The following is a 16,314-nucleotide window of genomic DNA, read 5'->3' on the forward strand; positions in this document are numbered from 1 at the left end:
TCTCTCTCACATTTTTTTTTTTTTTTGCATGTTGCATGTTACTATTTATTCATATATTCAATTGTGGATTTTAGTCACTTTCTTCACAGGTGTTTGACACTGTTTGTAATTTTCAATATTGTATAGATTTATTATATTCTTTGTTCACATATTTATAGCCTATAGCGCATGCACATATATTTATTTTATTTTGGCATATACACGGTATGGAACGTGGTTAGTGTGTGCAGCTGAATTAGGTTTATTTATTCACATTGGAGGCATTAACCCATTTGTGGCTCACAAGATTTTAGCACTGTTTTTATTTTTACACTGGCCTTTCAAAAAAAAAAAAAATTGGGTCACTTTTATTCCTATTTACACGGAATGTAAACATCCCTTGTAATAGAAAAAAAGCATGACAGAACCTCTTAAATGTGAGATCTGGGGTCAAAAAGACCTCAGGTATCACATTTACACTTAAATGCAATAAAATAAATACATTTTTTTTTAAATTTCCCCTTTAAGACCATTGGTGCGGAAGTGATGCTTGACGACGCTTTGGCCATCCAATGGTATGGAGCCGAGTGGGGGCCATCTTTCCCTCTCTTGGCTCCAGGCTGTTGAGGGGAGAGGACGAGATGGTCTCCACCACTACCGGCGGCTCGGGTAAGCGGTAGAGATGATAGGAGCGTGGCAGGTGGGGGGCCCCTATCCCACCCCCTTCGGTCTGGTATGGATTTTAAGGGGAACCTCATGCTAAAATTTAAAAAAGAACATGCATAAGCCCCCCCAAAATCTATACCAGACCCTTATCCAAGCACACAGCCTGGCAGGCCAGGAAAGGGGGGAGGAGCGAGTGCCCCCTCCTGAACCATGCCAGGCCACATGCCTTCAACATGGGGTGTGGGTGGCACCACCACCCTTGTGATGTCATGGACTGGAACATGCTGGGTTGGTGATGTCAGAAGGGCCGGTGCCACAAGGTGACATCACCAGGTGGCCTTGCCCTTACCTACCTACCTTACCATAAGAACTGTCAAACAGCAAGCCAGGTGGTTTGGTTTACTTATCAGCGGTGGCGGCGGGCATCATAAATGACAACATTTTTTTTTCAATTTTTTTACATTTTTCTATTACCTGCTATGGTATTGTATTGTTAGCAATTTAAATGTCATTTCATGCATTTTTTTTTCTTTAGAAATGTCATTTTTGCTGCAGCAGGTTCTATACACAGTACAGATGCACCACTTTACAGGCAGACTAAGGGGACCCCTCCAGGCACTATATTTAAAGTAATTTTTCATTTTATTGTTAATAATTTCTCCTGAAAAAACGATTGTTTTAAAAAAAAAAAAAAATTGCATTGATACATGTCCCTCAGGGCAGTACCCAGACCCGGATACCCCTTTTTATGGCCAATTACATGCATCTAAGCCTTCAAAATGGGGACTTTTGATTTTTCAAGTTTGGGTCCCATAGACTTTTATAGGGTTTGCTGTTTGGGTCAGAACTTTTTCTCTGTTCGGGAGTTCAACAAGGGGGTGTTAGGCCCAACTCTACTGGGTACAAGGCCAGCATTGTCCACCCTAAAATGTAATGAGTTTTGTTTAGACTAGCATATCAAATAAGCCAGAAACATCATCTGATCAGCTATAGTTATTCCACGTAACTTCGTTCTCACGACATTGGTTTTTACCTCAGGTAAAATGTCTATAAATAACACTCAGGAAGTGAGAAGGCGGTCAAAACTTCTGATTCTCAGAAAGACCGTCACAACTTCCAAGTCCCGGCTACCATGTCTGTCTTCCTCGCCATCGTGTTCCTGTGTAAGTAGAACGGTTTTTAAAGTTTTTATTCTTTACATTAGAGTGCTGGTTGAGCGTCTTTTCTTTGAGATTACGTGGAATACACAAATCATCTCATTTCTATGAACCTGTTGGAGACTCTACATAAGATACACTTATTATATTTGCATCTGTTGACTAGTGCTGCTTTATACGTATTGATTGTAAGCTCTGTTCGTGGTCTTGTCACACAGGCTGGAAGGCTCCCATTCACAGGGGTATGTGTCCTCATTGTTCTGCTGAGTACCCCTTGTCTCCTGTCATTAAAATATTGTATTAAGATATATCCCCTTTCCTAGTAGATCCCAGCCTTGTATCTCCACCCCTCAGCTTATACAGCTTTTGAGGGGTGGGAGTCTGATCCCTCCATAAGGGAGCTGAATGAGGGTGCCTGGTTTAGGGACAAGGTGAATACATAATTCAAAGTCTGACTGTTGTTTGATTTGAACCGAACAAGGGTGAAGAGGAAGTCGATGATAAAAAAAGAGCTTCATAAAAAGTGATGGTGGTGGGTTGGATGGTGAATGCATAATGCATAAAAGACGAGTCTTAGTAAGAAGGTTACGATGGAAGCATGGAAGGATCTGAAGGGTAAATTAACATGTCCAATCACTGTTATAAGGGGTCTTATGGGGTGAATATGAGGGCAGTTGATGCCTACACTATTGTGGAGTGGCTACATAAGGTCTGATTTCCTAAACCAACCTCACCAAACCACACTTTAGTTTTTCCATGTGTATTTGTGAAGAAAGAGTGACAGTTCCAATGTTCTTTTGACTTGAGAAAATCGAGATCATAACAATATTCTTGTTAGAATTGTATACATTTTCACTGAAATTGGAAGAGAACAAAATTACTGAAACACATAATGACATGTACTGTACATAATATTTTCTAAATAGTGCATTTTTTATTTTCAGCTTTAAACATGGGAAAATCTGGTGAGTACAGAACTAAAACCGATACCATAAATATCACTAATAATATAAAAAATATCCATGTGAGCCTAAAGTTTTCTGAGTAATGTATGTTAAGGGGTTTGGGTCATTGATTACCATTTTCTAGAAGTCTCTTCAAAATCGGCGAGGGTTAGCCAAAATTTGCACACAATTGAAATTAAACTTTTGTTTGAATATATATCACAGAAATTCTTGTTGGAAAGGTCCATAGTGCTGAGATTTTCATTTGGGCTGAACTTAATTCAATATTATCCTATCTCTTTTAATCTCATACTGTGTTTGTGGATTCCGTGGCGCAGTATCACCTACGTTTTTCATTTGAACTTAAATTCAGCTAAATTTTTTAAAGTTCAAATTTGATAGAATTTCGAAGGAATTCGATTTTTGAATGCTTTGAAGTCAATGGGAGACCTAGATAAACAAGACATCCAAATGATGTGGGAAGATGGACACAGTTGTGGGGGATCATTGCAACATATAAGACCAGCTTAGACTAATAGTAGAACTAATCTTATAAAGTGTTTTTTTTTTCATGGACACAATTTTGTTTCCTTTTTTGACAGGACATCGTCCTGTGGCTTGTGTTTTTGTAATTGGGCCTGTTGGTCCTGTTAGCAAACTGTGGTACTACTAGACAATTTTTACTTATCCATAGGTGAGAGCTTTAGCTATAACTATAAGAAGCCTTTCTGTGGCTTGTGTCTCTTTAGTTAGGTTTGTAGATGTTTAATGCCAAGGTGTCTGTCTCTAGTCAAAGACAAGAAAAAGCCTTTTTTTCTGGCAACATTTTTTGGGGGAAACAACTAGTACTGCTTGATAAAAAACAATCATTATTACATACATAGACCAGGGTGGTGTTTGCTTAACCTCCCTGGCAGTATGATTATTTCATATTTTTATTGCTGAAAGCGGTACAATGTTTTGCATTGAAATTTGGCGTTTTATATTGTAGGCCTGTAATTCTCAGGAACTCACTTAAATCTGTCCAAACAAGAGTCTAGTAGACATCCTGGGTATGATAAAGTTTGAAACACAAAATCATAAATTATAATATAATAAATAACTATAAATAATTATACCAAATAATAATATAATAATAATAATAAAAATTATTCAATAATGTAATCAAATAACTTTTCGGTGTTTGATTACGTATCTCCCCACAAATCACTATCGCTCAATTCTGCGAGTGATTCTAATTTATTATCGCTGTTTTCTAGCTGGTCTAAAACCACTTTTGATGTAAAGGGAAGTTTTTGGTTGCTATGGACAATCTCCAGTTTCCAGGCAGGAAGAACAGTTTTGATAATATAAAACTACAGTGTACTGTATGTATAGTGTGTGTTTTCACTTTTTCAATTTGGCGCTGTTCTCCGTCCCGTGTGTCGCAACGCTCGTAGGGAACGTAGATTGGCTCCGTGATGAATCAAGCAGAGGACGAGCCGCTCACACTGTGGGGAGACATTGCAGGATCTAAGGGACAAGGTAAGTAAGCTTTTCCTGGATCTTGTGATGAGATCCCGAGTCTGGCTCGGGGTTACCACTTTTGGTTCTGAAATTCCACCCCGAGCTGGACTCGGGAATACCGCCAGGGAGGTTAAAGTTGAACCACATTGTGGTGGGTGGGAATTGGCCATAATGTGCAAGAGGCTTCTTTTGCAGTATGATCGGCCCCCCATCGTTTTGAGGTCTGTGATCTCCCTCTTTCCTCCTTCACCATAGCAGATATCTTCACCTGGTTATCCCTAAGGTTCAGCCATCTTGGTAAGCTGCCTGGGATGATGTAACTCCCAGTCATGTGCATATGAGTTATGCCAGCTGGTTCAGCAGGAACTGGCTCAATTTTGATCTATCTGTGGGCAGGCTGTTTGTCAGAAGTTGATCTATCGATCAACAAGCCTTTCAGTTATTTTTTCATTTGATCGCTGCCGGCAGCTAAAACATGTGTGGCTCATCATACAATCAGAAGACAATTGTAAAAAGAATCTTATATGAAAGAAAAGACGTGAAGCACTACCCTCACAGGAGCCGCTGTAATTTAACTGGTTCTTTCCCAAGTGCAGAAGCAGCCAGACACACAGCAACAGTTCATACACACACCGGCTCAATAAACAGTCTAGGGATGTCTTTTTTTGAGTAAGGTGATATGTGATACTGCAGAAACACTGAATGATAGCAGGAGGACACTTCACTTTGCTAAGCCTCTCTGAATAGTCTTATTGCAGGAGCAAAAAAAATCTCAGTTAGAGCTACCACTGCACTTTCACCAAAAGGAATACAGCATACAGTCAGTCACTAAGACTCTGAGCTTAGATCAGTACTCATAGTGTGAAAGGATCACCAGATGCCTCCTTCCTGCCTCCACCGGACAACATTCAGTGAGGGAGAGGTTAATTGTCACAATGCCACAAGACAGCTAGACCCTTTCAACTTTCACCCAGCACTCTTCAGTGAGCTCTCCAGACCGGATCCCTAGATGGGGTCCCTTGATTAGCTCTAGAAAATGCAGCAAAATTCCAGCAAACTGCCCAAAGGGGCAGAGCCCCTAAGGCTGAAGACTCCTCCTGCAGGACTAGACCCAGGACTAGAACCAGGACTAGAACCAGGACTAGAACTAGGGCTTAGAAAAGGGCTGCTCCAGGCCCTCCAACTATTTGTGCACTCTTCGGCCTCCTAATAAATATTCAGACTGCTCATTTGACTTTCCATTCCACTATGATTCTAGAATCCTCCGGAATACAGGGATGAACAATCAAATCTGCAGCCTTTGAAACACAGAACAGCCCCAAACAATCAACAACTTCTCCACAAATTACAGAGGAGCCAAAAATAACTACATTTCCCTAACATCCGATCCTAGCAAACTCAATGTAGTTCATTTACTAAAACTGGAGAGTGCAAAATCTGGTGCAGCTCTGTATAGAAACCAATCAACTTCCAGGTTTTTTATTTGCCAAAGCTTTATTGAAGAAGTTAAAGCTAGAAACTGATTGGCTGCTATGCACAACTGCAGCAAATTTTGCACTCTCCAGTTTAAATAAATCAACCCCACAGAGTATTTTCTACCACAAAACTCCTTGTTCTGTAGACATAACAGGAAGTGAGAGGAAATCTCCCCCAGTAGGGGAATTCTTGTTTAGATGGTTGTTTAAAAAAATCCTCTCTTTCCTCTCAAAATTTTAGGTATCCCCTCACTTGCCATGTTAGTGACAATGGTTTCAAAATTACACCGGGCACCTACAACCCCTCCAAAAAAAAAACACCACCACTACACACATGAAAATATAAAGTAAAGGTATCTATTGGGGGCACCTACACACAGAAATGTAAATTGCACTACAATCATTCCATATCCCTATCCACACTGGGATGAGATTAATATTTTTCGGCACATTATTCATGGTTAGAGTGAATAGGTAAAGTAAGGAACTAATCCCATTATGGCCAAAAAATAATAACATTTTCAATATTTGTGCTAAACATCTACTTTAGATGGATCAACCAAATGTAAAATAATATAAATTTTCTCCAACAACGTGAAATGTTAAACACACAGAATTACTAAAAATGCCCAAAACACTTCAATCCCTGTGTCCATGTTATAACAATACAATTTTCATGCTGAAAAGAATAGAATTTTTTTTTTAATAAAAATGAAAATAAGGGAAGTTAAAAAAAACACATAAAGTTCTTCTGTGCAATTCTTGTGTTACTCCAATGAGTCATTTAATCCTATCCATCACAGAGTGTGTATTGGGTATGAAAAACGTTTCCACTCCCAAACAAACGGTGCTCCACCACGTGTAGTAATAGAGATCACCAGATCCCGATGGTCATAAAGACCAATACAGCCAATCATGCCCACGGGAACAAATAGGATAAATACTCCATCTAGTACGATCTCCACACGCACAACAAATAATTCCTCACATCAAATATGTATGGCCAAATACTCCAAAAAAACAAATTATAAAATGATTGTGCAGTATGTTTATTAAAAAGTTACCATTAAAAAACCCATCCAGTTTGATGCGCCTACATTTAAAAGTGCCCAGACCAGCATCAGCTCGATCGGCCTGTATGCATCCACAGTCAGCTCAACCGGCCCAATCATCCTCTATGTGTGCAAAGAAACCGCTCCGCCGTCCTCTCCAGAGACTTTTCATGTGTTCAACCGGATGTGATGTCACCTCCTAACTAGGGATGAGCTTCGAGTCTGAGTCGAACTCATGTTCGACTCGAACAACGGCTGTTCGGGGTCCCCCTGTGGGGAATTCCCATGACGTTTTTATCAATGAACTTCTATGTGTATTGTCGGACCGGCAATTCATTAATAGCCGCTAGTAGTTTTAAATGACTTTTTTTCCTTTGAAATGTCATTTGGCTGTCAGACTGTTCTAAACACGGGAAACATGCGCCCCTTTACAGACATACTATAGACACCCCCCAGGTACGAAATTTAAAGGCATATTACACTTTTATTGTTTCACTTTAAGCATTATTAAAATCACTGCTCCCGAAAAAACGGCCGTTTTTGAAACTTTTTTTTGCATTGATCCATGTCCCCTGGGGCAGGACCCGGGTCCCCAAACACTTTTTATGACAATAACTTGCACATAAGCCTTTAAAATTAGCACTTTTGATTATTCATGTTTGTGTCCCATAGACTTTAACAGTGTTTGCGTGTTTGAATGAATTTTTTGCCTGTTCGCATGTTCTGGTGCGAACAGAACAGGGGGGTGTTCGGCTTATGCCTACTCCTAACCCAGAGCAGGCTAAGTTTCCAGCAGTAGCGGCCCATCCATACAGGGTACAGGGGCACTGCCACTCTAATCCATGTGCCCAGCCCCTAATCCACACGCAGGGAGCCAGACACATGGATTCCAATCAGGGTTTTTTGTTTTTTTTTTAGAATTACGTGATTAGAGCCTGAGGCTCTACTAGGCTTCAAAAAAGGATGGGCTCGGGGTGCAGAGCCCTGTGCCCCAAGCCCACCCAGTTGTATGATATTTGCAAATTAATATTCATTATTGTCTTCCTGATTCACCTCCCGGCCAATCAGGAAACAGGTCATAAGACCCGTCGCCCAATTGGCTGAGAGGAGAAGCGATCCTATTGGCTGCCTATTAGGAGGAGATGCAGTGGAAGTCACCACCTGCCACCCAGGGGAAGCTCTGCCCACGACCTAGATGGGGTAAGTGCAGGGCTGGATGACTGACTGACTGGGGGGGTGGCTGTGAGTGCATGGTTTGCACTGCCCCCCCAAAAAAATATACTACCAACTGCCACTGGTTCCCAGCACTGTTATTTTTAAAAAATCTGTCTTTAAAATCACTTTAAGGGGAGTAGTTTTAATTGTTTAAAATAAAGATCTACCAACGTGTGGGAATAACTCTGTGCCCAGGACTATAAACATTCCCATTTCTATAGAGAATGTTTTTTTTCTCATACAAAATGTGTTCACCTCTCTGTGTTTTGCTGCACACTGTGCTCTCTATGTGTTCTGTGTGATCTCTTTTCTTCTGTAGGAGGGGCCATCAAACCTGTGGTGACCTTCACACCCAACTGGGGGAATGTACTACTAGGTGACGATGTGATTCTAACATGTGATGTGCCGTCTACTGTACCAGAGGAGCCCCGGACCTATCACTGGTACAAAGACAACCAACCAATAATAGGAGATCAACAGAGACTTTTTATCAATAAATCTTCAGTACAGGAGGACAGAGGAGATTACCAGTGTCAGACCATCGGTGGTGATATCAGTGATCCCGTCTTCCTAAATGTTATAAATAGTGAGTCATCCATCTCATCTCCATCATTACAGATTGTTGGGTGTGAATAGAACAACCTAAAGTATCATTTTATTACATTTCAGGTCGTGTCATTCTGCAGAGACCTCCATCTGCCATATATGAAGGAGACCCCCTGACTCTGAGATGTCATCATCAGAGATTTTTTATTGCAATAAACACAAAATTCTACAAGGATGATCAGGAGATAAAATCATCAGAATCTGACTCCACATTCCATATTCCTAATATAATGATGAGTCAGTCTGGACTGTACAAATGTACTAAACAAATACAAAGTTATGATCGTATATATATGATGGAGCGCTCAGATGTATCCTTTATCTCTGTGAAAGGTAAATGGATGTCCTATTTAAACTGTATTCTTAGAAATATTAGTAGATCCAGAGGAAGGTGAACTCCCATAAAAAATATGATCTTTGAAGTGACTTTGTTGCAGAAATAAAAAGAAGAAAAGTGGTTGTAAAGACTAAAGATTTGCATTCTCTGCATTAAGGTAAAAGAACGTTCCTTTCTGTGCTTCCCCCAAACACTTACCTGTCACCTCTCTCTATCCAGCACTGACCCCACCAGCAGTCCTCTCTCCTCTCTTCCTCCAATCACAGGACACAGAGGCAGCCATTGGCTCCTGCTGCAGCCAATCAAATTCTGTGAGGAGGGAGTGGGGTGTGTATCTATGGACAGTGGGGGTGTAATCACATGAACCCCTCCATAGTACACAGCTTGTTATGGGGGTACTCAGAAGGGAGGAGGAGCTGAGAGTGCCAGCAGGGGACCACAGAAGAGGAGGAGAGAGATTATTACAGATCAGGTAAGTATAACATGTTTATTATTTCATAAAAAAATGAAGCTTTGGAATTACTTTAATTATCACCCCCTATTTCTTGAATCCTCACCCCCTTCATGTGTTATTCTTCCATCCACTGGCCCCGATTTACATTTCAGGAGCCTATAGGCAGAGAATTCTGAAGTGCCCTCCCCAAAAAAAAAACCAAAAAAAAAAAAAACTAATCAACACGCTCACCCCAAACATAAATTCCTTCTGCAAGTTAAAATGCTCCCCAAACAAAAACGCAAACATTCCCCAATCCAAATATCCCTCCTAATACAAATCCACTAATTCAAATCCCCCTCCTAACACAAATCCTCTCCCACAAATCCCCCTCCTAGCACAAATCCTTTCTCCCAAATCTCCCCTCCTAGCACAAATCCTCTTTTTCAAATCCTCCCTCCTAACATAAATCCTCTCCCCCAAATCCCCCCCCAGCACAAATCTTCTGCCCCAAAATACTCCCCCCAAGCCCAAATCCTTTCTCCCAAATCTGGGAGTCCGGACTTGCAGTGTGGCGTGGGTACAATGTTCATTGGGGTGGCGAGGGGGGGCACAACTGAAATCTGGGGGGGTTCAGCCCACCCCAGCACCCCCTAGATCCGGCCATGTACAGACGGGTGCCCCTCTAGGAAAGGCACCTGTAGGCACATGTCTACAGTGCCTAATGGGAAATCCTGCCCAACTTACCACACTACAGTACCTTACTACATAGAAACATTTGTTTAAATATTATTTTCTTTAGTGCTGACCATAAAAAAGACAATTCAGTATGTAAAAAAAATACATTTCTTTTCATTTCCTTAGTCTATCCTCATAATCATGGTCCTTCCTACTCCTTATTAGTTATTTAGTTTGTTAATTTATTAATTAATTTATTTTCAAATCCAAAACAATGTCAGTGCTGATGTGATCATTACATGGGTTTATTTATCAGAAAATCTCAGCTGATAGATGGCGTTGTATTTATACACTAAAAATTCACCTAGAAAAAGATACAATCCTTCTAAGATTTTTTAAATTTCTTTGTAATATTATTATTATTATTGATTTATATAGCGCAAAAGTTTATGCAGCGCTTTACAATGTAGAGGGGGGACAGCACAATTACACTACAATACAGAAAGAATGTTTACATGAAAATATTAAAGGTGCTTCTCTAACCCTCACGAGCCATTTATAGCAGTTTTTTTCTCAACCCCCCCTCCAAATATATAAATCAATAAATAAATAAAAAACAACCTTAAAGGGGTTGTAAAGTCTAAAGTCATTCCTTGCATTAAGGTAAAAAATGTTTAGGTGTCAGCACCCCCCTCAGCCCCCTTTACTTACCTGAGCCCTCATTCGATCCAGCACTGTGCACATCTGCAGATCTTTTCCCCCCTCACTTCTGGGTCTCGCTGGCTTTGCGCGGGCACCGGGAGCCGTTGGCTCCCACTGCTGTCAATCAAAGCCAATGACGACGGGGTTGAGTCCCTCTGTCTGTGTCAATGGACTCAGGTGCGATCACACACGAGTGCCCCATGGGAAGCGGCTTCTCATGGGGGGAACTGACCAGAGAGGAGGGACCAGGAGCGCTGTGGGGGACCCAAAAAGAGGAGGTTCCCGTCCATGCTCTGTGTGATTCCATTGCACAGAGTAGGTAAGTATAGATGTGTTTGTTATCTAAGGCTGGGTTCACACCTCCGACGGATGCTGCTCGCAGCAGGGGGTCCAGTGCATCCCTGTTCTCAGGTTTCAGGAACCAATCTGAGCCAAATTTTTGCCTGAATTTGGCTGTGAAACTGAGCCAAAGACGCTCCGTAGTCGCAATGGAGATATGTGAACCGGCTCTATAGTCTGCCGGTCACAATCTCCTGTCATGCGAATTGGATGCAAGGAAACCCACATCCAATTCACATAGGTGTGAACCCAGCCTTAAACAAAAATGTACCTTTACAGCCCCTTTAATCACCACCTTCCTCATTCACTTCGAAATGTCCTCATTTTTATCAGCATTTCAGGGAAGCAAAAACTCTCAGCTTCACTCGTTCCTACATGTGTGTTTTAGAAGCTGCACGGTGCAGTTGTGTGCTGCAATTGTGTCTCTGACCTACAGAGGTCTCCGAATCCTTCTCTATCATTGGTGAAAGCACATCCAGCATTTGGTCGGGTCTTCTTGTATGAGCAGAAAACCCAAATACTCTCAGATCTGCCAATATCCAATGTGTGATGATCCATGCTGAGTGACAGCCTCAGCTCTGTTCCTAGATGACGGGGGTGTGTCCCTTCCCTCCAATCAGCTCTCAGAGCTCTCCTCGCTGATGTATCTTCAGCCCCCCCATTTTTTTTTGATAGCTCAACAAAGCTTTATAAATTCTAGACTTTGAATGTCTGTAGAGTAGAGAATATTGCAGATAAACAGGTACAACTTGTGTAGGATGATTTGTTTCTTTGCTGTGTATCACCTGAGATCAGTCCCTTCACTGGGTATATGGAAGGGTTTACAAACACCTTAATACTTTATACAGGGGGACTCCCTTGCAGCACTGGAGCTCTGAGCCCAGTTATCATTCAGTAGATTGACCGATTGAAGTTTGTATGTTTGTGTTGGCTTCCTCCTGTGTCTCGGTTTACTACTCACCATCCAGATATACATACTGGTAGAATAATCAAAAATACCAGTAACACTGCGTATCACTGATCCCAGCACCCAAACGGATAAGTGGAGCAGCTATTTTATAAAAAGAACAAATAAAATGCAAAGATCAAAATAAGAAATAATCATCTCAGCATTAACAGCGCTAAAAAATAACTAGGAGTATTTAGTGCAATTAAAGGACAAAGTAACCCTTTTATTTTGTTACTTCCGTATATGTCACAATTACATACTGTACACTATACTGTATATTTTTTTTTGTATTCTCTGAAAATTCAAATAAAAACTTTTTGAAAAAAAAAAAAAAAAAAAAGGACAAACAAATTCCACACACAAACATCAATTCATATGTGACAGAGTCCAAAAAAAGTCCTTAGGAAAGATGTGGTGCTCCGTGACTCCTCAGAATCTTAGGGAAGCTTCAAAGCCTGAATACCGTCACCAAAAGAAACCTCGTGCTCAAGTGATCCCCGTTGGTAATGCACTTACCACAAAGGAGCTATAAAAAAGCCTTGTATCTCCAAACACTATTAGGTGGGCTACTATCCTAGAATCAAATCCTTAATGGACCAACACCAATGGGAAAGATTAGAACCTGATATCTCCTTATAGTGTGGGATGAGCTCCTGTCCTTGATTTATAATGATTGTTTCTTAGGTTGGCTCATAAAGTACACCATGCAGGAAAAGAAAGAAGGAACTTGCATAGCGTAATACTGTTTTGTTTGGGAACACACCCGCAAACGATATAAAATATGCTTACAAGAAAATCAGATAAATTCAGCAGTAAAACATTGGGACTGTACTGCACAACGCATGTCACTCTCACCGCTTCCTGTTGTTGTTAGCCTCGATGAGACCAGGGATGACACGTACTGAGACTGACAGACAGGGAAGCTGCATGGTCATGCTCTAATGTGTTTCGTCATCACGTCTTCTTCGGAGGGAACAGGTGCACACCTGGTGGGATATCTGCACCTTTGAGCATTACCTCAAAGAGAAGATTATTATGAGGAGTCTAGGATGACAGACTCCACTTCTGAGTGGTTAGACTTCTTTAATGGAGTCGGTTTTAAACTACAACAATTCGTTTTGAAACGTAAAAAGAAAAAAATGTCCCTGATAGAAAAAAGATTGCAGATTTACAGGGGAAATTAGATCCTATTAAAGGAACACATCAATTGATTAATTTTTACAATGAAATTAAAAAAGATTGGAAAAAACGGATAAAGATACCCAAAAGAAAAAACTTAAAAAGTTTGTAGAGACATTAGTGATTTTAAAAAGAACTCTATTTATCTTTGGCAGGACATGGACAAACCGTCCGGGGCTGCTGAAGGAGTGGTTACAGATAACCCAACAGTGACTGATTACAGAACTGTGAATGGGACTAAACCTAACATAGAAGAGCCCCCTGCAAAGATTTGGACTAGAGAGCCAGGACCAATGTCACCGTCCCAGGGTAATAGAGGGAGGAGCAATAAACAACGTTCCAGGGGTAAGAACAATGGTTATTCCCAGCCTATGAATCCATCTAATTCTGGGTACCAGGGCTAATATTCGGTGAATACACAGAACCGCTATGAGCCTTTGGAAAACATGGGGAATGACTCCTATTCACAATCTCCCTGCCCTCCTCCTGTTTTAAGGAGAAGTATGAGGGGTCACCAGAGAGGGAAGGGTCAAGGAAATCGCCCCTGGAGAGGGTGTCCCTCACAACTCCAATTTCCACCAAATACACAGGAATGGTAGAACCCCCAGAGTGGGAGAAACCATACTGTCCAAACAGACCCCCAAAGACAATGCACGGAGGGGCTATAGAGCAGGATGCAGGGTCCAACTAAAAAAGATGAAGGGAAATGGACTGAGTGGGATTTATAATTTTAAGTAGAGTTAACCCAGAAGGAGATTAATATTCTCAATGCAGGACTTAAATGCACTTCTCAAAAGCCGATAAATACATTTAATGTATTGTAACCTGGGGGACAGGTGGCAGGTACAAAGCTCCCTGGGATGAGCAGTCTTTCAGGCACAGATACCAAATCCAGTGAAATAGTGACAAACAGTGCGGTGTTTATTTGTGATATATACAAGTCTATATACAGGTGCTGTACAGTGTTCCAAAAAAAACAAATAGGAACAAAAATAGCCAAAACAAAACCTAGCCGTGTCTAGGCACTAACTAAACAATATTTACAGATCCTAACTACCAGGCTGAGCAAGCCTACAGCTTGTCAGCTTCCACATACATTTTTGCTCTCCTACACAGAAGCAGTCTGAGTATCCCAGGCCAAGAGCAAAGGCTGTCTGCTCAGGTGAGCTTAAATTAGCCCGGGGGAGAGGACCAAGACCTGAACTGGACCATGGATCAGAGATCCCTGAACCTGTATGAGAGGAGCCTGGGAGATGTATAAATCCCGAACAGGACTTTTCCTGGCTCTCTGGGACGCTCTGCTACATATCCTCCCCCCTTGTTTCAACCCCAGGGTTGGAACACCTGTAGCCCAACAGGAGTGAACACGGGACAGGGCATCTACATTCCCCATCTCAACACCTGGCCTGTGTTTTACAGTGAATGAGTAATCCTGTAGAGCCAAAAACCACCGGTTCACCCGTCTATTAGTCTCCTTCTTTTGGGCCATCCATTTCAGAGGAGCATGGTCAGTTATTAACTCGAACTGGCGTCCTAACAAATAGTACCTGAGTGCGTCCACGGCCCACTTTATGGCTAAACAATCCTTTTCAATGACTGCATACCTTTGCTCATGGTCATTGAGCTTTCTGCTTAGGTACACCACAGGGTGTTCTTCCCCATTGTGTACCTGTGATAGTACTGGTTGTGCACAAAGAGCCTTCTTCAGAACTTGGAAAGATTCCTCTGCTACTGAGGACCATTTCACCATTACAGAGTCTTTCCCTTTCGTAAGGTCTGTCAGTGGGGCAGCTATAGTTGCAAAATTTGGGATAAATCTTCTATAATACCCCGCAATGCCAAGAAAGGCCCTGACCTGCTTCTTGTTTGCAGGACGTGGCCATTCTTGGATGGCTTCTATTTTATTCACTTGAGGTTTTATGACCCCACGCCCAATAGTGTAGCCCAAATACTTGGCTTCCTCTAGACCAATGGCACATTTCTTTGGATTTGCTGTAAAACCTTCTTTGAAGAGGGAATCAAGGACAGCCTGGACACGGGGCAAGTGAGACTCCCAGTCAGTGCTATGTACCACTATGTCATCTAGATATGCTGCAGCATATTGTCGGTGGGGCCTTAGAGTCCTGTCCATGGCCCTCTGAAATGTTGCGGGGGCATTTTGCAACCCAAAAGGCATTTTTTTATATTGAAAGGAACCCTCCGGGGTCACAAATGCAGTCTTCTCTTTGGCGCTACCAGTCAGGGGTATTTGCCAATAACCTTTTGTCAAGTCCAAAGTGGTCAGATAGCGAGCCTTGCCAAGTCGGTCTATAAGTTCGTCCACTCTGGGCATTGGGTACGTGTCAAACTTTGTCACTGCATTAAGCTTCCTGAAGTCATTACAGAACCTCCAAGTGCCATCCGGTTTTGGGACTAACACGATGGGGCTAGACCAGTCACTATTGGATTCCTCAATGACATCTAGCTCCAACATTCTTTTAACTTCCTCGCTGATGTCCTTTCTCCTCGCTTCAGGAATTCGGTATGGTTTGAGCTTGACACGGACCCCAGGCTCAGTAACAATATCATGCTGAACTGCTGAAGTCGTGCCAGGTAACTCTGAAAATTTCTCTCTATTCCTTATCAGGAATTCTCTAGTTTCCTGCTTTTGGGAATATGACAGGGTGTCTGGAATCGTGACCTCAGGGATCAGAGGGGGCTCAGTACCCTTAGGCGTTACCGGGAGGGACCTCGCAGTTAACGCCAGTCTATCCTTCCAGGGTTTTAATAGGTTTATGTGGTAAATCTGTTCGGGCTTCCTTTTTCCTGGTTGATATATTTTGTAATTGACCTCCCCAACTCTTTCAATTACTTCAAAGGGACCCTGCCACTTAGCCAGGAACTTGCTCTCAACAGTGGGAACTAAAACCAGGACCCTGTCACCAGGTGAGTTGGGCCCCCCTGTTGTATATCCTCTGTTGGGCTGCTTGGGCCTGCAGTAAGTGTTCTTTTACCATCGGCATGATTGCTGCAATCCTGTCCTGCATTTGAGCGATATGCTCAATGACACTTTTATGGGGTGTCTGCTCCCCCTCCCAAGTTTCTTTGGCTATGTCCA

The 16,314-nt window shown here is 41.9% G+C and overlaps 1 protein-coding gene across 1 annotated transcript in view; it reads left to right on the plus strand.

Annotated features, from left to right (window-relative positions):
• The first annotated feature begins 1,777 nt into the window (after positions 1-1,777).
• Positions 1,778-16,314, plus strand: part of LOC141116692 (low affinity immunoglobulin gamma Fc region receptor III-B-like) — a 36,797-nt gene continuing 22,260 nt past the window's right edge. The window contains exons 1-4 of the mRNA XM_073609083.1: positions 1,778-1,808; positions 2,747-2,767; positions 8,314-8,580; positions 8,664-8,933. Of these exons, the coding sequence (XP_073465184.1) occupies positions 1,778-1,808; positions 2,747-2,767; positions 8,314-8,580; positions 8,664-8,933 (589 nt within the window). The remainder of the gene's footprint in view (positions 1,809-2,746; positions 2,768-8,313; positions 8,581-8,663; positions 8,934-16,314) is intronic.

Source organism: Aquarana catesbeiana, linkage group LG13, assembly GCF_042186555.1.
Source record: "Aquarana catesbeiana isolate 2022-GZ linkage group LG13, ASM4218655v1, whole genome shotgun sequence".
Classification (NCBI taxonomy): domain Eukaryota; kingdom Metazoa; phylum Chordata; class Amphibia; order Anura; family Ranidae; genus Aquarana; species Aquarana catesbeiana.